At 44.9% G+C, this 23,773-nt stretch overlaps 1 protein-coding gene across 3 annotated transcripts in view; it reads right to left on the bottom strand.

The window, feature by feature from the left end:
* Positions 1-23,773, bottom strand: part of TP53BP1 (tumor protein p53 binding protein 1) — a 104,201-nt gene that overhangs the window by 4,667 nt on the left and 75,761 nt on the right. For 2 of the 3 annotated variants that reach the window (XM_070423789.1, XM_070423783.1), the window contains exons 18-27: positions 18,279-18,431; positions 11,946-12,217; positions 11,190-11,339; positions 10,463-10,893; positions 7,561-7,752; positions 6,961-7,176; positions 5,344-5,559; positions 1,862-1,956; positions 980-1,179; positions 69-214 (exon numbers count right to left, since the gene is read on the bottom strand). In XM_070423789.1, coding sequence (XP_070279890.1) covers positions 69-214; positions 980-1,179; positions 1,862-1,956; positions 5,344-5,559; positions 6,961-7,176; positions 7,561-7,752; positions 10,463-10,893; positions 11,190-11,339; positions 11,946-12,217; positions 18,279-18,431 — 2,071 coding nt within the window. The remainder of the gene's footprint in view (positions 1-68; positions 215-979; positions 1,180-1,861; positions 1,957-5,343; positions 5,560-6,960; positions 7,177-7,560; positions 7,753-10,462; positions 10,894-11,189; positions 11,340-11,945; positions 12,218-18,278; positions 18,432-23,773) is intronic. The other variant, XM_070423799.1, reaches the window with a different exon arrangement.

The raw sequence follows: 23,773 nt of genomic DNA, 5'->3' as shown, positions 1-23,773 counted from the left end.
AGGCTTCCCTGCTATGGGTCTAAGGACATCCTTGGAGCAACAACCACACACACGTTCTTTCCAGGTACCTTTGTTGTGGGCACTTGAATGGTGCTGCTTCACAGAGGCTGCCCCCCCGGTCATGAGGATCTCAGACCAGAGCTCCAGGAAGTTCTGCTGTTGGTCTGAAACCAGGAGTACCTTCAGATTCTGGAAAGGGTTTTCTCGGGGTTGCCTATGAAGGAGGCAGAGACACAGCACCTTGGAATTGGAAGGAGTCTTCGCATGATAGATAATAACAACAGCCCTTCTACGAAGGGACTGAGGGACATCTGGATGCTTTAGAAACCCCTGCATCTGGGCACCACACTCCTTCCCTCTTTCTGTGAACAATGTGTATTCTCTGGGATCGTGGTCTTCTAATCCACCCCTTCCATTTCCATGTTTGTCCTGGGCCCAGGAATAAGCCAAATCATGCTCCTAAGCCTACTTTTTTTTTTTTTTTTTTTAAATTGATTTCAGAAAGGAAGGGAGAAGGAGAGACAGAAACATCAATGATGAAACGAAGTCATTGATCGGCTGCCTCCACACCCCCCCACTGGGGAATGAGCCCGAAACCCGGGTATGTGCCCTTGACCAGAATCAAATCCAGGACCCTTCAGTCTGCAGGCCAGTGCTCTATCCACTGAGCCAAACCAGCTATGACCTAAGCCTACTAGTACATTTTTAAATGACTTACTTAAAACTTAGTCACCTAATCTTATAGGTTGAGAATATTGAACCGACATGGGAATGCTCACACATTTTCAAAAGGTCTCTAAACAGTGTACCCTAAGGAAGTAAACTAGGTGAACTGCTGAAGTAATCTCAAACCTATTCAAAGTCTGTAATTTATCGTGTGATCTTTCCAGTTTCTAGAAATATTTACTCTCTAGATTCTTGTCCTCCCAAAGCTGTTGCCTTCCTTTCCACCATTCTAGGTGGGCTCTTAAATACTCACCAATCCAGAATTCTCTGCTCCTCAAGGCTGTACCCAGCTGGCAGCAGATAATTGCGGTAATTCTGAAGCTGGTTGGCATGGCAACTGTCATGGACCCAGACATGAGACACACAAGGAATCCCACTGGCAAGGCACAGGAAGTACTTCCGGGTTCGACAATGCTGATCGGCAATCAGGAGACACTGGTAAGCCGTGTTACACTGGAAGAAAAGGAGCAGAACTGATGGGTCTGGTGATGTCTATGCAAAGCCCCCAAACAGTCCATGTCACGGAGAACAGATCCGAACACCCAATACAGCTGCCCTTGACCAACATGGGTTTGAATGGCATGGGTCCACTTACGGATTTTTTCAATTGACCCACACAGTTCAAATCCGTGTTCAAAGGTCAACTCTGCTGTTGGGAATCCAGAGGGAGGATTCGACCGGTTACATGTAGGTTTTCCACTGCGTGAAAGGTCAGCCCCCTGTAACCCCATGTTGTTCAAGGATCCAAATTATGATTGAGCCTGTCCTGCCCAAGGTCTCTCCTCACTGAAAGGCCCAGGGGCTCTCCTTGCCTCACCTGCAGCTTTCTGGGGGCCTAAATCCTGAAGGGACAACCAAACTCCATGTATCCAGCATTTCAGGCAAAGGATCAGAAACATTGTAACAAGGATTTCTATTAAACACAAATTTTAAGCTGCTTTGTCCCAACAGATTAACCCAAGACTCTAACTTCTCTTCCTTGTACACAGTAAAAATTCTATTTTATGCAACAACCTTTTGGCCGTTTCCCAGTTCCTGAAATCTCTGGCTACTGTCCCTCCTGGGCCTCTTCTCAGTGCAGCAGGTGGGCTCTCCATCACTGCGCCCTGGGAAGCTTCACAAAGAAACTCCTCACCTGAGCTTCATTGAAGTCTTCGAGAATATAGCCAGCTCCTGCCCGAAGCTGGGATTCTGTGTACTGCTTGTTGAAAGGAGGAATTTCTAAAAATTCTATATATAAAAACAAACAGACAACCAAGATAACAATTACTACTATAGTTGGTTTCTTATTTGCTACTTTATGCCTGCCTCTTACTGCCCCCTCTGCCTCCCCAGCTATCTCCAGAGCACTATTTCCCAAAGACGGCTCAAGGGCTTCCCCAAGGCTCAGAAAGAGATCTGTCTTGAGGCCCATAAAGTGCTGCCAAAAGGACAACAGGAGGGGCAGGGAAGATGAGAACGGAGGTAGGTCCCAGACCTATAAACATCGAGCATTTCTGCACCGAGACAGAGTCATCAGACTGTTCATGGGGGATGGACGCAATCACTTCCCATAGTGACACGTTCCAATGTGAGTAACCTTCACCATCAGGAAGCTCTTCCTCATGTCTACCCTATGTCTCCTTCAAACTACACCCATTGTCCTAATTCTGCCTTTTGTGGAGAATAGCTAGTTAGCACTTCTTATAACAAAGCCTTCCAATTCTCCCTTCAGCTGTTTTACCCCTTGTGCACTAAAACACTGATGAACCAGAATGCTCAAAGTAGGGTTTTTAAAATTTAAAAGATTAAGTGAAGATTAGCGGAAAATCCTGTTCAACCTTTTTATTGAAAACTATCTACCTTTGATGATCTTGAAGTACCTCAGGACACTGAACATCAATGACTGCTCTACAGTCTTGAGGGTGAAGTAGAAGTTATGAGAGATGAGGCTGAAGTTGTAATGACCCTAGGCAATTAGAAATCGCTTCTTTTGACCAAATATCTAATTTGAGCTTGTTTTCTTGTCATCTGCTCCTCTCATATATAAATAACACATTAAAAAAAAAAAAAAGAAAAAAGCAAGACATTAGAGATTTTAGTTAATTCGGGTTTCTGTGAAATTAAGTGCCAACATACTTATCACAAATAAAAAACCCAACCAAATGCATAAAAGTTCAATGCCAAGACCATTTCCCTTCCCAGCAGACCCCTGCAGCGATGGCTCCCCCTCAGGTGCCCGCCCTGCCTGCTGGAGCTCCCCAAACTCGGGCCTCTACACCTTGAGTAGGTCTGATTGGCCAGCCTATTCACTTTTATTGCTCTTTTCTTGATTCAGCATTCTCTACATTTTTCTCAAAATGAAAGAAAACTGGAAATCCTAAAAGGAGTACTTCTCAGCTTTGTCACTGTCCTGTGACCCATCGGAATATATCATGTCACAATTTTCAGTGCCAGCCACTCCACTGCCGAGTCCCCGCGGAGGTCCTTTACTTTTCTCAGGACTTCTGTTTTATGCCTGCTTAACCCAGCACTGTGTCCAGCCTTGACCTGTTTAATTACCACTCGTATTTCCTTGCATTTGTGTGATCAAATATTACCTAGGTCTAGGCAGTCCATTTTTCTAATGTTTCTGAATTCGTTTGGATTTAAGTGACCCTGCCCAACCAGAGGCTAAAATGAATAGGTTTTTAATCCCCTCATTTAAATCAAGGATAAAGATACTAAATAAAACCAACTCCAGAGTCACTCCCTGTGGCTGATGGGTCCCCAATGGAATGCCACCTACCAAGACAGGGTTCAATGTTCTTAGCTATTTAATAAATGTCTCAAGTTAAATTCAAATATTTTACTGAGCTCCTGGCATCAAAGAGATTCCCATTTATTTGCAAAACATATCACATAGTTTTTTGAAAACTACTACAGAGGGTTGTTTTAGTGCAGGTGTCTCTAGGCTTCTTGAGATTGAGGAACCTCTAGACATTCTGTTATGCCAAAAAGATCAAGGGTTTTGGTACAGGTGGGGGAATGTCCAAGGATGAAAGAGCAACATAAGCAGAAATTTTCACCATGACCACAATTTCCATGAGAAACCTGGCGATCCCTCTAAAAAACTGTCCAAATTCCTCCTCATTTACACAAGGCCACCCTCTCCTCACTCCTGGTTACAGGATGGGATTAAAAACATTTGCTGTCCCAGCAAGGGAGAATAGAAGGGGTTTTTATGGGTTGAGTTTATAAGATCTCACACAGGCTCACAGGTTTTTAAGGAACTGGACAGTCGCAATTCATACCAAAACTAGCTTTCTTGACCATGATATACCAACAAATAAAACATCTACAAAGCTGCCTTGTGAAGTCCTGGTCCAGGGAAGGGTTGAGGAGTGTGTTGGAGAATAAAGACTAAAGTCCAGTAATATTGTGAAAGCAAAATAAAGCAAGACCACAAACACTTTTGATGCCATGACAAACCTCTTCTCAGAATCCTCAAGGGACTTATGATCCAAGTAAAACCACAGTCTTGGCTAGGAAAGTCCTCACACACCTTATCTCCCATTGTACCTACCTGACTTCTGTCTGACAAACGAGGCTTGGTGTACACTTAACCTTGAAACTCCCACACCCTACAGCCTATACACTGACGACTCTGTTTAAGCACCTTCCAGAGCATAAACCTTAACTGCAACTTCCTGACCACCCTTCCCATGGCCCTGTGCAGAGCCCACGCGGCTGCAGTTGCTAAGACACAGTTTTGGTTAATTAGGAAAGAGTCACCCGCACACCTGAAATGCCAACCATCACAAACCTGCAGTGGTGCTATCTCACCATCACCAGGTTCCCTAATTTGATTCCCTTTTGTAAGACTCAACATTAGCCAGAACTTGAACCTTTAGAAAACATCATTCCACTTGGACCTTGAGCTTTCACAGCTACATTTGGATACTGCCGCCAATTACTTACATTAAGTTATATACATTTGTACCTGTCCATTTCCTCTCCTAGATCACACACAGTTGAAATAACTTTACCTCTCCCCACTGAAGCCTTCACTCCAACCCTAAGTAGCAGACAACACAGAAATACAACGTACTGATTTAGTTTAAGGTTGAAGAGAGGAAGAGGAGTTGAAAGGCCTAGAAGCAGTTTCTCTGAAGTCACCCGGGGCCCTGGGCACCCCATATTCCCAGTCTTACACAGACCTCAAGAGAATGAACTTGCCCCCCCCATGTGGGTTTCCTCGGGCAGTTGCCCCCTAGAACACAGATGGGGATCCAGAAGCCTGTCTTGGATGACTAGTGGGTAGAATGAACACTGGGTTCTAGTCCCAAACCTACCATTATCGTGGACAGAAAGCAGTTATTTAACCTCCAAGCTTGTTTCCTCATCTGTGAAACAGATGAAAAGATCTACCTCCCATCTGCCTAACAGGAATTGTTTGAGAAACCACTTACTAAGGAGAATTTTGTGAAAATAGTCTATAAACCAAGAATCAGGGTTATATTAATTTTTCCTGACCAAGGCCCCAGTTGCCAATTGTCCTGCCTCCTCTACAGACGGCTGGGGACCACCAGGCACGTAACGTGAATGGAAATGAGGAGGTGCAGGCGGCAGAGCCCCCAGGTCTCCCTAGGGCCTTACCTTCCTCTTCCTCACTGCTTCCTGAAGGACCGTCTGGCAGTTTGGAGCGACTGGCCAGCTTGTCGCTTGTGGTGGCCATGGTAAGGAGAAAGGCATAGCCTAGGAACAAGGTCTTGTTGAGAGGCAAAGGCCCTCTGTGCTCGTCCAGGGTGGAGGGCTCCCCCATGTTGTCTCCACTCTCACAGGGGCTCACGAACTCTCCTGCCCCCACCGCACCTGCGAGAGACAGAGGCAGAGTTACCAGATGGATACAAACCGTGGCCAGGGCATGACCGGTGGGTAGGAATGCCCTGATGGACTTTTCACCAAAAACCATTCATTCCTATGGCCAACAACCTAGAACAAGACTTAGCGTGCAAAACTTATATATTTCACACAGTCGTGACTATGTATACATTGTTTTCATAAATGAATCCACTTTTTTATTACCAAGAAATATCCCCAAAAGATAAACCCTGACATCACCAAAATGGTGCATAGAATACTTGGTAGTGAATGTATTTTTTACACGTTGATGGAGCCACATCAAAACAGCCTGCTTCAACTGTGCCAGTTTCCAACACCTGGGGGGAGGGAAGTGACCCAGCCAGTGCAGGACTCCCGGAACACCCATGCTCCGAGTGCACCCAATAAATCCTTGAAGAAAATGAGTACCTGACTTGGAGAAGCTGAATCGTAGGCTCATTAGGAGGCTAAGATGACAGACAGGTCATGCCTCCCTAAAATAAAACCAGCAGCAAGAGCACAGGGTGACGGAGCACGTATGAGCCTGGACTTCAAAGCCAGCTGGCCTGCGTCTGAACTCTGGATCATCTCGGAAGACTTCTCTGTGCCTCAGGTGCTTTAACTGGAAGGGGAACGCTAGCGCCTCTCCCTCATGGGGATGCTATGAGGTGATATGTATGCAGCACTGCGCCCCTGCTTCACACACCCTGAAGCTCAGCAGAGGTGTCAACAGATGCGGAGGTGACACAACTCAAATACACAGGAAGCAAAAGCAGCTCTGCTGCCAGGACCATGAACCCACCATCAACTTCCTCCTCTGCGGACTGAGCTCCCTCCGGGCAGGCGCTGAGGCCTGGACCTCTGCCTCCCGCAGCCCAGAGGCTGGGCTGCCTCCCAGCAGAGGCTCAGTCAGCAGCAGCTGGGTGAACTCTGTCAATAAGAAGCATGAAGGGCTGAAGCGGGTTGTCTGAGGGACCGTCGGGAGAGGGCCTGAGGGCCTGAAGGTGAGAAGGGAGCAGCTGCCAGAGGTAGAAGATGGTGCCGGGAAAGGAAGTGATCAGACCGAAGACTGATGTCCACCTTTTTGAAGAGGTGAAATGTCACCTATTTTGAATCTGCTTAAAACTCAGTATTTCTCCTTTCCCTCCTAGAACCTACAGAGAAGTCAACGGATGTTTCCGATCAAGACTGTCTCTATCCACCCCCGCTGCACTCTGCTGGCAAGTGGGGGAGGGGATGCAGAAAGCTGTCTGAGCGGCACCCGTGGGCTGGTGAGGGCCTCCAGCTCTGGAGCCAGGACAGAGGAGACAGTGCCTCCCATCCAGCTCCCTCTCTGCAGCAGCTGGCCTGGCACTGGGCCACGGTCTGAGGGAGGAGGCCGGGGAGCCTCACCAGGTTTCACAGCGGCAGACTTCCGGCCTCGCTTGGCAGGGGACCGGTCCTCTTCAGAGGTGATGAGTTTCCTTTTGCCCGAGACAGCTCCGGCGGAGGCACGCGGGCTTTCCGTGACCTTCCGGGTCGGGGTCGTGCTGCTGCTGCTGGAGGCAGTGTGGGTGGCTGGGGAGCTGATGTTGCTGCGCCGTTTCCGTTTCCCTTCCACCAAATTATCTGTGACAGGATAAGCCAAAGGTCGGTCAACTTCTCCATCTAAGGCCTGGACTCCAAGAAGATGGGCAGAGCCTGACTCAGACACCGCCGTGACCTTGCACCAGCCTCCCCCGGGGCAGAGGCCTTTCAAGGCCACCATCCTTCCTGTTTCCATCTCTGCCATGACTGACACGTGTGTGTTCCCCAACAGAACTGGGGAGCCAGCACAACCTGACGACTGACCATTCGGTCCTGGGACGGAAATAAAGACAGGCAGTGGCTCCAGAAAAGGACGGCTCGGCGCCATCGCATCAGCCACAGGGGACAGTAAGGCCTATGGGAGATTGCTGGATGCTCCAGAAGCCACTCCTCCCACACACAGGAGCCCAGAGGCACGGGTCTCACCTAAGCTGATATCGGCTGCCTTGGTGAGCGGCGTCACGGCCTCGTAAGGGCCGAGGCCATACTGCTCCCTCAGTCTGTTTCCTTGCTCCAAGGACAGGATGACAGCCATGCGCTTGTACCACTTCCTCTGGCCTTCTTTCTCAATGCTGTAGTACAGCTCTCCAGACTCCTTCCTGTGCCCTTTCACCACGCCTGGGCGAGGAAAACATGAAGAAGCTGGCTGTTGTTTTCGGCTGCCCAGCACCCCTCACAAAGGTTTTGCTTTGCAGAACAGGCTAAGTACGGGAATCAGGTGATCCAACAGTGGGCTGAAGTTACGCTTTAACAAAATCCCAGTTGTCAATCTCAAATCCCACCACTTAGGACATATGTAGCTAGGACCCTGACATCGGACGTGGAAAGTTTCCCAGCAGAAGGAACCCTTTAGTTATGAAATAAAGCTTCCTAGCCCAGGTGAGGCTCATTTAGTTGGAGCGTCGTCCGTGCACCAAAGGGTGGTGGGTTCAACCCCTGGTCAGGGCACATACAGGAGGCAACAGATGGATGTTTCTCTCTCACATTAATGTTTCTCTCTCTCCCTCTCCCTTCCTCCCTCTCTAGTGGAAAAACATGTCCTCAGGTGAAGATAAATTAAATCTTCCTAAAGCCTGCCTTCATGGTTTGTAGGTGTGTAAATGGTTTTTATAGCCTACTAATTCTTGGCTTCTTTCAAGGCTGAGTAATAATTCTTAAGCTATAGGTGAAAGATGACATCACTCTAAGAGAGAGTGCGTGTGTCTGTGTGTTTATGTCTGTGTAGCAAAATCAAAATAAAGATAGAACAAAGAAAAAAATAAATCCTGCCTAATCTTACTTCCCGATTATCTACTTTCCTACTCTTGCTCTGATTCAGAACTTACAGGTAAGGCCTTTAGGTTAGTTAGAAAAGCAATGTGGGGTATAAAGGAAACTGGGCTACAATTGAGGGGACCTGCACCTAGGCCCAATTCTGCAACCACTAAGTGCGTAATCTTTGGCAAGATCCATTTCCAATCCTGTGAAAGAGATAACACTCCCTCCCCTCTATCAAGCAATTAATAATTTATACACACACACACACACACACACACACAAACAAACACAACACAACACAACACAACACAACACAACACAACACAACACAACACATATATAAAACCAGGGCATTAATATAAACAGTTTTTCATTCCCACAAACAGAAAGATCCATTTGTTCTCTTCACTAGCCTATGCTTGAATGAATGACTAAAAGAAACCCAGAACCTAAGCCACAAGGAAAAAAATATTAGTACAGAGGAGATAACAGGCCGTGGTTCTCTCTTTATGTGTGCCACAGAATCACTCTCTTTCTCCTGCCTGTTCATCTCCTGGCTTAAATCTCTCACCACATAAATCACAAAGATCCCCTCAAAAGCAGAAAGAAGTCCAAGGCCAACAATATACTTCACACGAATGAAGAGCTAGAACCAGCAGCTGTCCAGTGCTGACATTATGCACAGCCTCAATGAATGGGACACAGAATCCCCACCCTTGATCCATAATCCACTCTGACACAGAAGCGCCTCTATCTTACGAGGGCCAAATGTGGGCTCCAGGAGTGGCTTTACACCTGAAAGAAGAAGGAATGCATCTGATACAAACTGTAAGTCACAGGTCAAAAAAGACCTCAGCCCATGTGCTACAAACTGGTGCCACACAGAGCTAAGTGTTAGCCAGAACTCGAAGGGGAAGTGGCCCATTTAACACTGAAGTAAAGGGGCAAACACCAACTCCTCAGGAGTTCAAACCACAAGAGTCTGGAGAGATTTCAGTCAGGGGCATTTTTGCCTATTATACCCTAATTCATGTCCCAAAAATCCCCAGAAAGGATGATTTCAAATGACAGTCAATACAACATGTATCTCCAACTTAGTTCACGGAAAAGAGGTCATATATCCAAAGAACTGGCACACGAAACTCATAACAAATATAAATCTCTCACTGTCACCAGTACAGGGAATGGCCACTTGAAAATAAAAAGGCACATTGTCCAAACCAAAAAGCAAGTGGTGGGTGTGCAGGCACTAAAAACTTCTTCTTCAGCAAAAGCATCTCAATGTATTCGCCACACTCACCTACTAGGTTCCCAGCAAGGCGGGCAGTAAGATTAAAAGTCACCGGTGAGGGAACAGAGAACGGAAAGGGAAAAGCACTAACTTCACGGTGGAGGAACCTGCAAATACCACCTGACCCCAGTGCTGAAGGTTAAGGCACCACTGACGGCCTGTGGTGGTCACGCACCCACCTCCCCCAGGGGATGTGATGAACCGGGAACTTCACCTCTGCAGCGTTCTTTTAAAAAACCCGAACTCCAAGCTAATCAGGAAAAAGACATAAGACAAACCCAAACCCAAATCTTCTACAAAATACCTGACCGGTACTCCTCAAAACTGCCAAGGTCATAAAAAACAAGAAAAGATTCCGACATTGTCACAGCTGAGAGGTGATCGCAGGACACGGAGGACCCAATGCAATGTGGTGCTCATCCCGGACTGGATCCCCAGACAGACAGGGATGTGGAAAAGCTGGCGAAACCCAGATACAGTCTGCAATTTAGTTGATAGTAATAAGCCAAGGTTGGTTTCTTAGACTTGACAAATGCTAACTTAAGAGAAAGTTGAAAAAGGGGTGAGAAATATATGGGGACTCTGTACTCTCAGTACCCTGTGCTTTGCAAATTTTCTGTAGATACAGAATTATTCCAAAATAACAAGTTTATTCAAAAATAAGCAACGGAGAACAACAAAAAAGCCAATGGTGCAATTAACCAGTGCTGCAAGAACAGAATTTCTGGCAGGAGAGGACTGCCCCGGAGCAGTAATCTCTGCAGAGGCTTCTTTTATTACCTGCGCTGAAATACTCATCCTCCGAGAGGGCCGTCACCTCCGTATCCAACGGGATGGGGTCACACAGCAGAATGTCTTTGCCCAACACATCACACTCGTACCCATCATCAAAGAGCAACTTATACTTCCCAGCTCCGACATCTTGTGTGATTTTCCCAGAGTAAAAATAGCCATTGGATGACCACTTGGCCACAACACGGAGCCCTACAAAGCTATTGCCTGGAGAGGAAGCATCTAAGCCATCAGAAGGGCCAGCAGCAGCCTGGAAAGGAATCTCTGGAGAGTCACTTCGGCGTGAAGCACCAGCACCCGTGTCTACGCGTTTGGTGGAGTCTGGCACTCGGGGCGCGATACGGGTGAAGGACTTATCATCTGGCGACATGCTGGGCGAAATGTCCTCTATGCCCAACGGGCCAGGCGCAGCTGTTTCTCTAATAAGAAATAAGAGATAGGAGAAGGCAGTGAGAATAAGAAGAGAGAATACTTGACTAGCAATCTTCCCACTCCTTCGTCCATGGGTCTCTTCAGCCCATTCTTGGACAACCCCATCACAGGCATAAGCCTGCTCTCTCAGGGCCTCACTCTGATCCCTGCCCACTCCCCAGTCAGTGTGGGTCCCTCTTCTCCCTCCTGACACCCCACATACTCTCTAATCCCCTCTCTTCTCTCTTCGCCCTTTTTTCCTAAGCAAGCCATAGACTAAGTATTTCTCACACTACCCGGGTACCTGGTTCCAGTGGTCCGAGAAGGCGGGCGGCCCCTTCGCCCGCGCCCACGAGGCGTGACTGGAGCCTTCCCTCCCTGTCTGATGCCAAGGCCTGCATCACCATCCTCCTCACACACTGGCGCCCCTGTCTGACTGACCCCTTTTCTAGGACTAGAGAATGAAGACAGGTTAGTCTGATGGCACCTGCTACTGAATCCTTTCCCCAAAGCTCCCCTCGGCCCTCAGACTACATGCCGGGCCTCCAGGGCAGCAGGAAGCTGGTCCATACCCGCCACCAAAGTACCAGCTGGGGGTGGGAATGTGGACAAGTACAGGAATCCTCCTCCTCGCACGTCTATTCCCGACACAGCTTCCTACTGCTGCCCTCAAAAACAGCCCGTTTCTGCCCTGCCTTCTCTTCTACTTCAGGCTCTGGACCTCTGCCCAGGGAACAAAAAGCGAGGGGATGTGTCAAGTTGGGCCACTACCCCGAACTTCCTGTATTCCCAATCGAAACACTCGTAGGCTGCAGGAAATGGGGGCGGCAGGAGCACGTGCCAGCGCTGTCCAAGTCCCACCATCTGGTTTTCCACCTTTTCTAAGGAGGTCTACCTCCCAGGCCAACCCCAAATAGGACAGGAACGCACGAGGAGAAAAGGAGTCCATTTATCCTAGATGGAGGATGGGGTTTCCCATTACTCCCCTTTTTCTGTGATATTTAAAATGTCAGCAACCCTGCCCCTGCTGTGGCTCTCTCTCTGGGGACCCTGTCTGCACCTCGGTTTTCCTGGGCCTCCTCGGGAGCTGGGCAAGGCAAAATCTGCGGGTTCTGTCCCGCTGGTTTTCCCTTTGAGTGGTCCGGCTCCTGGCCCTGAGCTGCCACTGCTGTGAATGGCTGAGAGACTCGTCCCACTGGATGTGCGGAGTAAGCTGGACGCCTTGGAGGAAAAGGAGCTGATATCCCCAAGGTCCCCTGAGGAGCCCCCAGTCTTTGAAGGGGAAATTTCAGATTCACACTCCCGACACTCTACAACTGGCTCTTCAGTCTCCTGCAAGGAAGAAATGGATACAAAAGCTAAAAGAAACCACAATAACATAATGCTAATGTGATGGATGGAAAATCCTAGAGATGGCAAGAAATTTCAATTCAGAAAGATGGAAATCAGGAGTAATGGAAATGTTCTATATTTGTTTAGAATAGTGGTTACATATAACTGTTAAAAACCACTGAACTGAATAAGATCTACGCATTCTACAGAGAATACATTATAGCACAATAAAAAATATAAAAAATAAAGGTGGGAAAAAAGAGACCTCTATCCTGAACTGTTAATTATCTTTTTACTGGACAAATTCACAACCTTTGGCTACCAAGAAACAGCAGTGCTTCTTACCCAGAGGACAGAGGTAAGTCCCTGTCTGAAAGGCAGGTAAGGAAGGAGGTAGTAGTCAGAGAAGGAAAATTAGTGGTTGGGAGCCGTTCTGGTACGTGATTAGCAGTGGGTAGCATTACCTGTTTTTTTGAGATTAGGAGTTTTATATTACCTTTCAACAATATTATTTTAAAAAATTAAGATAAAAAAGATAATCAAAATATATGAGTTTTCAGAAATCTAGAGGACAGGAATGTCAAAATGACTATCTCACATGCCTACTTTGATGGACTGATAGTGGTTGCCTGGAGCCCAGTTTAAGCAGCCTTCCAAGGCTAATTCCCAGGCTTATGGGAAAAGGTTCTATAACCAATCATCAATGTCCCCCATGGCACAGGACTGAGAAATTACTGACAGGAGCTACACATCTGCCTTTCTGCTCTAGTGCATTATTGTACTGTCAAAAAATAGCCCTAGCTGGTTTGGCTCAGTGGATAGAGTGTCAGCCTGCGGACCAAAGGGTCCCAGGTTCAATTCTGGTCAAGGGCATGAACCTCGGTTGCAGGCTCCTCCCCGTAGGTCCTGGTCAGGGCTCATGCAGGAGGCAACCAATCGATGTGTTTCTCTCACATTGATATTTCTCTCTGTCTTTCCCTCTCTTTTCCACTCTCTAAAAATCAATGGAAAAAATCCTCGGGTGAGGATTAAATATATATATATGTAGAAGATACACTCTTCCCTCAGAGAGTTTGCAATCTCTCTGGGAGACAGTATGAACACACATTTAAATAATGCTATGAGCTGACTAAATAAATATTTTGGACCATTCCCTTCTTGAAAATATGTTCTCCTTTAGAATCTGTAAGTCATTTTCTCTTCCTTTCATTCTACCCTTTTGGCTACTTTGATTTATGTTTGTATTTGGGTTCCTCTTCCTCAGTTTATTCCTTTAAAATTGGTATTTCCCAAGACTCTGTGGTCATTCCTTTTCCCACCCGTCCATGCTGTCCCTGGCTAGTCTCATCAGACCCATACCTGACTGTCCACAACGCAATGATCACTCAGCTCCAAACTCTCAGATGCAAATGCCTACTAACTCTTCCCCGAGGACACCTGAAATTTAACCCAACACTCAATCCTGTCCATTTCCTGCCTCAGTGAATGCACCCTGGCCATCCCCAGTGACCTGACATTCTCTGCAGCTCTCTCTAGCAGAGGCTGCTTTTTCTCAACCAAGCCTCAATTCAAGAGTTTGGAGATGAGAGGCCTCTTTGCTCCCCATTGCCTTTAACAGACCATTTCTCTTCCCCCACCTCTCTCTCCTACCAAACCACTACTTGCCATTCTGTTAAACTTTCCTCTCCCTGCCCCTTGTTACTCACCAACACCCTCCAATCACTCCCTCTCATGCATGAACACCTCCCCACCTCTACTTCTGTCATCATTCTCTGTGACTTACATCCATCAAATGACCCATCCAGCAACTCTCAACTTTCCCGGTCTAATGACCACCATGAACCTTTTCTTCTACTCTACATCATCCATCTGTTACTAGGGTCAATTACAGAAACTGCTCCACCTCCAAAAATCTCAATCACAAACACGCCCTTCTCCAATCACCATCTCCTATCATCCAACTCGACTGCCCTAGCTGGGTTCAGTCATCTGCCAAGGTCATTTGACTGAAACAGGTGTTGTGAACCCAGAATGTAAGTTAATTCCTTCTCCTGGTCATGGCAAATGTGTAGGGGCAAGGCCTGCACAGAAGGCTGGGACTCCAGGTGTGTTTCAGTTAGAGAGCAGGCTCAAAAAGCAGTAGCAAGCCCTAACCGGTTTGGCTCAGTGGAGAGCGTCAGCCTGCGGACTCAAGGGTCCCAGGTTCGATTCCGGTCAAGGGCATGTACCTTGGTTACGGGCACATCCCCAGTAGGGGGTGTGCAGGAGGCAGCTGATCGATGTTTCTCTCTCATCGATGTTTCTAACTCTCTATCCCTCTCCCTTCCTCTCTGTAAAAAAATCAATAAAATATATTTAAAAAAATAAAAATAAAAATCATCATTCTCCCCTTTAAAAAAAAAAGCAGTAGCCAGCTATACCTGCCTTTGCAACTGTCCAGCAATCGAAGCTATTGCTCTTATATGATTTTGGCCCAGGCTGCAAGTTGTCCTATGATGTTTTCGATGTATTTGCTTACTTGTTTTCCTGTATGTCTCTCCTGCTAGACTACAGAGGCCACATGAAGATAGAGATCAGAACCATCTTCTTTCCTGGACATATCCCCCAAATCTAGCATAGTACCTTCTGCAGAAGAAGCCCTTAGTAAATATTTATTGAAATAGGATCTTCTCTTTCAAACTGTGTCCTATTTATATTCTCTATCTCAGTATATGGTACCACCATATATCCAGCTGATCAGGCAAAAAGCCCAGACATTTAATATGACTCTAATATGATTTCTTCCCTCTCCCTCAATCCCCACATTCAGGAATTCCCCAGAGTCTATGTATTTCTTGCATCTATGTCTCCCCTCTCAACCCTTACTGCCACTGTCCTAATTTGACACTAATTACCTCTTGTCTGACTATGCCTCTAACCTCAACACACACCAATTCATTGACACTGTTGTCAATCTAACTTACCCAACATGCAATTTATCCTATATAATCAAAGCCTAATATGCTAAGTGTCCAGTTGTCTGTTCAACCAATCAAAGGCAAATGATATGCTAAGGCCGCTCAACTGCTCACTATGACATGCATTGACCACCAGGGGGCAGATAGTCAACCGGTCGACCAGTTACTATGATGTGCACTGACCACCAGGGGCAGACAGTCAACTGGTAGGTTAGCTTGCTGCTGAGCAAAACGAGCCGGACACACCCTGGAGCCCTCCCATGACCCCTCCCAGGCTGGCCAACTTCCTGTGTCCCTCCCTGACCCCGATTGTGCACCGATGGGGTCCCTGGGCCTGGCCTGCGCCCTCTTGCAATCCGGGACCCCTTGGGGGATGTTGGAGAGCTGGTTTCAGCCTGATCCTGCAGGCCAGGCCAAAGGACCCCACTGGTGCATGAATTCATGCACCAGGGCTCTAGTTAATTAATAACAATGGTGCCTTTGCTCACTGAGCCTTCTATACGGACTACCCTTTCCCCTTAGTTCCCAGTATATAAAACCTTCAGTGCCCAACTCTAATCTAAGTATATTACTCCTTTTCCTCCAAATTCTCTAATGGCTCTCCATCACAAAGAAGATAAAAATCTAAATTCCTTCCTATGGTACACAGAGTCCTTATGCTCTGGGCCCTTACCAACCTCAACAACATCCTCTCTCATTATTCCCTATCCTACTGTTGTTGTCATACTGAGCTTCTAAATATTCATTAAGCATGCCATGCCACCTACATATTTACCTAACTTTTCCTTCTGCCTGCACTGTCCTTCTCCTCCACCCCTCAATGCTATTTGCCACACTCTTGGGCACTGCATATCCTGTGAGGCCTTTCAGCCACCTCAGGTAGGCTAGTGGGCTCCACCCCTCTTCCTAACACAGCTTTCCACCTTCCACTACAGCAACCAACACGTTGTGGATTTGTTGCATGTGAAGTGTAAACCCCTAGAGAACAGGGACACTGTCTTTTTACCTTCATACTCCCAGTGCCTACCACAGTACTAGGATTTACCTGCTGGTAAATAAATGAATAAAATCTTTAAAGATGATAAACAAGGGCTACAAGAGATGAAGGAAGGAAAGTTCCCAGAGTCCTCTGACCTCAACCTGTCCACCTTCACACCACTACACATCTGTGCTACATGCCAATTAGACTGTTCACACCGTGTTTTCTCTACTTTCTGCTTCTCTGCCTTTGCTCCTCAAGCCTTGTATAAGAATGCCCTTTCCCCTTATCTCCCAATATCCTAAACCTTCAGTATACAACTCAAATACCTTCTGGCCATCATCCAGAAAGATTTTATCAAAATTTCCCTCTTCCTTTCGGAATACATCACTTTCACTCTTAAAAGCCAGCATATAGTCTGGCTGGTTTGGCTCAGTGCTTGAGCATCGACCTATGAACTAGAAGGTCATGGTTTGATCCCCAGTCAGGGCACATGCCTGGGTTGTGGGCTCCATCCCCAGTGTGGGGAGTGCAGGAGGCAGTCAATGATTCTCCCTCATCATTGATGTTTCTATCTCTCTCTCTCTCCCCCTCTCTGAAATCAATAAAAATATTTTTTTAAGAAAGGCAGCATAGTGTAGTGCTTAGGAAGGTGGGCATTGGAACTAGACTGTCTGGATTGAATTCCAGTTCCTCTATTAGCTATGTAGCCTTAAGCAGGTTATTTTAATTCGCTATCCCTCAGCTTCTTTATCTGCAACATGGGAATAACAATATCTATGTCATAGCTAACTGAGGATTAAATAAATTAAATCACTTAAAGTCCTTAGAATAGTGCCTGGCATATAGTTAGTGCTCTATAAATGTTAGTCATTATCATTCTTTTATTTAATTATGGCAATGTCTCCCGTAGGGGTACGATAAATATTACATTAAGAAATATTTATGACATGAAACTTCATTTTCCCCTCAGAGTATCTAGGAGGCCTGCTGTTTCCAGAAATATACTCTACAAAGCACCATATAACAAATTAAGTAATATGTGTAACACTTAATATACCACCTGGCACAGAGTTCATTGTAACTGCAACAGTTACAAAACCTTTACATGAAAGCAAATTGTTTTTCTATAAAGCTCCTAAGTTCATAATTTTTACAAAATAGTAATAACATTGAAAAATAGTATGCAAACATAAAATTGAAGATGAATCAACATTTTAAAAGAAGTATTTCTGGGATTATTATTATTTGGTATACAATAAATAAAGCACATAAGACAGTTTCTCAAACTAATGTCAAATGCTTTCTGACACAAGAGCCACAATGGCCCATTAATAAACAATAGCTATAATATATTCATTTAATAAAACTATATACCATAGTTTCATTCTCTGAGTACAGCTTCCTCTATGACTAGCTGGCAAATTAAACAAAAGTGCCTGAGTGAAAGAAGAAAATAGCTGTGCCTCTTATGAATTAAATAGAACGGTTCCCAAATATTAACATATGTACCCAGAAAGGTGCCAGTCTAGAAAGTCTGTCTAATCTCAGTATTCGATGTGAACAAAGTCAGCATATAACACCGTCCAATATAATAGTCAATAAATGCTAATATTACGCTGACACTGGGAATGAGTCCATATGAACCCTGACAAATGAAGGTCCATGGCTTACCGACAGGTCCATACCTCACTTGATGAAGACCAAGAAAGGACACATGAGTAAACATGAAAACACGTGAGAAAACAATGACAATGAGAAAACATATGCAGCCCAGCAGGAAATTCTAAATTTCATTAGAGTTTCCAAGGATTAAAAATAATACATAAAATCTTTATTTATATATGACAGAGATGTATCCATCTATTCTTTATAAAAACGGAAAGCATGATGGGACCGGCTGAATAACCAGCCAAAGGTCAACATCAAACCCATGGTTGGAAAAGACACAGAATTCAGGACTCTTGGTTTCTAAGCTGGTTCTTATATCTTTCTATTAAAAAGATGGAAGAAAACAGTGTTGGTAGCTCGTTGCTCAGGACAGGGGCTTGGGGAGTGGCATGAAGTGACAGAGTAATTTTTCTACTGGAAGAAATTTGCCGCATCGACCCACAGCATGTATTACCTCAGTAACTTTTCTTTCTACTTCTGTTCCATCCACATAATACACATCTGTGATGACACGAGTGACAAGCGTGCGAACCTCATGGATTGTCCTCATGTGCCGATGCAAGACATGGCCACGCGGTGGCTGCGGCATATCGAACTCCTCCTCTCCCTGTGGAAGCAAATGGAGAGCACAAGCATGGGTCTCACTGCAAACGGGCAGAGTCCAAGTCAACTTCTTCCTGATGAACAGTGCAGAGGCTCCAGGAATCTAGTGTGATAACACTCTCCAGCTGCTTTGTTTTGCAATCATCTATATAAAAACAGCGATGGACCATCTGTACAGCCAGAGGCTAGAAGAATTTGTCTCAGTGTCACCAAAAATTACCTGTTTCTGTCTAAATCAAAATCGTAACATCTAGCACTTATATTTAAGATATTTAAGTAAAACTTTGATCGCCTACAAGTACATTGTTTTTAAATTTTGATCTTTCTGATTCTGATGCTGACTTTTACAAGTTTATACTTAAAACAGCTCTGTAGATAAAAGGCATCTTTAGAACTTTATGTAAACCAGAATGACAGCTGTTGATCTTGGTGCAGTCTGTTTTACCGGCATCAGTAAACAAAACTATGGTTGAGTTATACCTGGAACAAGATACACTGATTTATCCTAGAATTAAATATAAAATATTGAATCTATTCCAAATAATAGATTATAACTAAAGAGCTGAACTAGTGTCCAGAAACAGAAAATATTAGCAAATTAGGATTTTGTATCTAGATCAGAGGTCGCCAACCTTTCGGACCTCACGGACCACCAGTTGGCAACAGCTGGCTGATCTAGTTGTACCATAAATAATAGTCAATTAAATAGTTTAATTAAGACCTACATTTTTAATACAACTATTACATACATGTTTTCTCATAATACCTATGTCACATTTATCCACAGTCACACCCTCCCCTGAACCCACTGGGTCTATAATTCTCAAGAGTAAATGCACACTTTTTCTCCCCACTTATTCCCCCTATAGTGGACTGATTTTACTTTCAGTAGTCAGTGTCAAATATCCAAGTCTTTCCAAAGAATTATATGTACTACTGCAATAATGGGGATTCTGGGTGTTTCATGACAATGTGGTAGTAATTTACCTACAACTTTCGATAATTTGCCTGAATAATTCCTACTCCAACCCCATCTTAGAGGTAAAATATGTACTAAAAAGGAACTATGTTAATTATGTGAATAAATAAAAATGAAATCAAAAGCATGGGATGTTACTCAACCAATTCCTTAAATCCTTCTATACATACAACTCTGGTTAGTGAATGGTCCGAGCATTGCTCTGTCACATCTCAACTGCCAGGGGCCCCTGTGTTAGAACCATGACAGCCTGAACCTCTTTGGGTCTGAAAGATTACGGTGCTTTACATATCCCTGAAATGTGGCCAAGAAGCCTCCCTGTAATTCTTCCATTACCAACACCCAGACAAATGATCACTTCACGAGAGACACTTAACACATGTCTGACAGAATAAGAAAGGAGAGAGGGAAAGGGGCAGATAAAAGGAAAGCTATGCTTATTCTTTCTTTAAAGTCTTCTGAAAAGTGATCTCTGTAAAGATAAAATAACTTGAGAATTTTGTCATCACTAAGACAAAATGAAAATAAAACCATACTTTCCCTTCATAGAAAACCTGGCTCCAGGGAGAAACCAAGATGGCGGCATAGGTAAACACCTGAAATTGCTGACTTGCACAACCACTTCAAAAATACAACTAAAAGACATAACGAACATCATCGAGAACCACAGGAAGGCTGGCTGAGTGGAAATTCTACAACTAGAAGGAAAGAGAAAAGCACACTGAGACTCAAAGGAGCTGCGGTGTGGGAGTAAAATACAGAGGTTCAGAGGCGCATGCAGAGAGGGCTGGTGGCTGAGGACACGGTTGTCTTTTTCAATCGGGAGGGAGTCTCAAGCTCTGAGCTCCAGTTCTGAGTGAGTCTCTGGGGACCCAGACTCACATGGGGAGAAACTGGACTGTCGGGCATCGGTCCGAACTTGAGGGAGGCTTTCTCTCGGAGGTACTTGCAGCAATTGCTGGGACACTGAGAAGCGGGGCCTCTGAAGGCAGGACTGAGAGCAGCCATAACTGCTCGCTCCGCCCGCCCAGTTGATCCCCTGGGACCCACCCCGCCCAAGCCTTGCACAGAGGCGTTTGCTGGATAGCCTCAGGCAGAGGCTAGATTAGCACCTCCCTAGAGATCCAGGACAGAAGTTCTCCCACTGCAGACACAGCTGAGTCTCACAACCAATTGGCCTGGAGTTCAATCCCTCCCAGTGATACCTACAACAATCAAGGCTTAACTACAACAAGACTGTGCACACAGCCCACAAAGGGGTGCACCAAGAGTGTCTCAGGTAATTGGGGAGGCTGAGCCACTGGGCCCTATAGGACACCTAGCACACAAAGCCACTCTATCAACACAGGGAAGCATAAAAACTGTGGAGACAAAGAAACAGGACACAAATGACAGAAATGGAGGAAAGCAAACTGCTGGATATAAAATTCAAAACCACACTTTTAAGGTTTTTCAAGAACTGTCTAGAAGCCGCCATAAATTTAGTAAGACCCTCGAAAAGACTGGTGAGACCACCGATAAATGTAGTGAGATCCTCAAGAAATCTAGTGAGACCCTCGATGTTGTGATAAAGGACCAACTAGAAATTAAGCATACACTGACTGAAATAAAGAATATTATACAGACTCCCAACAGCAGACCAGAGGATTGCAAGAATCAAGTCAAAGATTTGAAATACGAAGAAGCAAAAAACACCCAACCGGAAAAGAAAAATGAAAAAAGAATCCAAAAATACGAAGATAGTGTAAGGAGCCTCTGGGACAGCTTCAAGCGTACCAACATCCGAACTATAGGGGTGCCAGAAGAAGAGAGAGAGCAAGATATTGAAAACCTATTTGAAGAAATAATGACAGAAAACTTCCCCCACCTGGTGAAAGAAATAGACTTACAAGTCCAGGAAGCGCAGAGAACCCCAAACAAAAGGAATCCAAAGAGGACCACACCAAGACACATCATAATTAAAATGCCAAGAGCGAAAGACAAAGAGAGAATCTTAAAAGCAGCAAGAGAAAGAAAGTCAGTTACCTACAAGGGAGTACCCATACGACTGTCAGCTGATTTCTCAACAGAAACTTTGCAGGCCAGAAGGAAGTGGCAAGAAATATTCAAAGTGATGAATGCCAATAACCTACAAGATTACTTTATCCAGCAAAGCTATCATTCAGAATTGAAGGTCAGATAAAGAGCTTCACAGGTAAGAAAAAGCTAAAGGATTTCATCACCACCAAACCAGTATTATATGAAATGCTGAAAGGTATCGTTTAAGAAGAGGAAGAAGAAGAAAAAGGTAAAGATACAAATTATGAACAACAAATACACATCTATCAACAAGTGAATTTAAAAATCAATTGAATAAATAATCTGATGAACAGAATGAACTGGTGATTATAATAGAATCAGGGGCATAGAAAGGGAATGGACTGACTATTCTTGGGAGGGAAAGGGGTGTGGGGGATGCGGGAAGAGACTGGACAAAAATCGCACACCTATGGCTGAAGACAGTGGGTAGAGAGTGAGGGCGGAGGGTGGGGTGGGAACTGGGTGGAGGGGAGTTATGCGGGGGGAAAAAAGAGGAACAAATGTAATAATCTGAACAATAAAGATTTAATAATTTTAAAAAAAGAAAAAGATAAAGATAAAAATTATGAACAAGTACATATCTATCAACAAGTGAATCTAAAAATCAAGTGAATAAAAAATCTGATGAACAGAATATACTGGTGAATATAATAGAATCAGGGGCATAGAAAGGGAATGGACTGACTATTCTTGGGAGGGAAAGGGGTGTGGGGGATGCGGGAAGAGACTGGACAAAAATCGTACACCTATGGATGAGGACAGTGGGGGGGTGGGTAAGGGCAGAGGGTGGGGTGGGAACCGGGTTGGAGGGGAGCTATGGGGGGAAAAAAAGAGGAACAACTGTAATAATTTGAACAATAAAGATTTAATTTTTTAAAAAAAAGAAAGAAAGAAAACCTGGCTCCAGACCCACCTGAAAATTTAAAGAATGTCAAAGGTAGCTGCCTATACTATTCTCTAAGCACTGGCCTGAGTCCTACCCAGACTGCAGGGAGTTACAAAGCTCTGACACTTGGAAAACCTCGTTTTCATTCACATTGTTGTGCTAACATCACCATGAACTTGTTCATCTTTCCCAAATGAAACTCTACCCATTCACCTCTATCTTTTTCTAGCCTCTTTTTTTTCTTAGCATAAGCAATGAGCTCTTAAATGTTACATCACTCCGCATGACACAGGAGTAAACTACTAAAGTATCAGCAGTGGTTATGGTAGTGACAGCAGCCCCCAACAATGACAGAGCACTTACTATGTGCCAGGCCCAGAGCTTTGGGCTTTGCATGCCTTATCTCATTTAATCCTCACTATTCAGATGAAGTGGTCTGATTCCAAAGCTTGGGCCCTAAGCATACTGGCTCACTGGCTCCTATCATCATGATGAGCTAGGAGAAAAGATTACTTCCCTATTTTAGAGAAGTAGAATATGAGGAAGAAAAGGAAAATATAAAGCAGTGGCTCCCACATGATTGCTCTCTTTAAGTTTAACTTTTTATAAAAGCAGAGAAACCAAAATTATGCAGCAGAATGCAAACACTTTAAGGGTGAAAATAAACAGACGGAAAATGGGATCTGATATGCTAGAACCCCTGTATCCAGAAGACTGTTGCTATTTGAATCTGTATGAATTGAAAGGTCTTAGATCTCACAGACTGTGTCACTATAAAAGTCTAATCTAAACAGTTTTTGGAGAGGCAAGGATAGACAGAACAAGACTACACAGGCCATGATTAAAATATAGAAAAGCAACATAGCATAATGAAAAGAATACCGATTCTGAAGTAGACATGCTGAGTTCAAATTCCAGTTCTGCCACCTACTGATGGCAAAATCTTGGGCAAATTACTTAACCTCTCTTCAGCTTTGTTTCTTTACCTGTGAAATGGGAGTAATGACACCAACCTCACGGGTTGTCTTGAGCACAATGCTGACATATGACAGGTGTTCAGTAACTAGGATCTACTTCCCTACTCTATTCCCAAGAACCTGTTCCTCCTCCAGCCTCACTTCCATCAGCCCCAATGCTTTTCCTCCCATTAAGTCTAGTCTGAGCCTTTCTGCAGTCCCTAGTCACCTAGAGACTTGTGCCCATCCATCTCTCTCTATTCCTGTTACTATTCTTTGTTTCTAATACTGTGATACACTATCTTTCATGCTTCTTCTACTCCTTCCTCCTTTACATTTTACTCTCTCAGTTCCTGCGAACCATGGTGAAATAGACTTGGAGGAAACACAATTAGCTCTGATAGTTATAACACAACTAGCTCTGATAGTTATAAAGAAGGATGCAA

This window comes from Myotis yumanensis, unplaced genomic scaffold, assembly GCF_028538775.1.
Source record: "Myotis yumanensis isolate MYYU_CA2020_CCGP unplaced genomic scaffold, mMyoYum1.0.hap1 SCAF_1, whole genome shotgun sequence".
NCBI lineage: Eukaryota > Metazoa > Chordata > Mammalia > Chiroptera > Vespertilionidae > Myotis > Myotis yumanensis.
The sequence above is the reverse complement of the archived record's forward strand: the minus strand, read 5'-3'. Positions and strand labels throughout refer to the sequence as shown.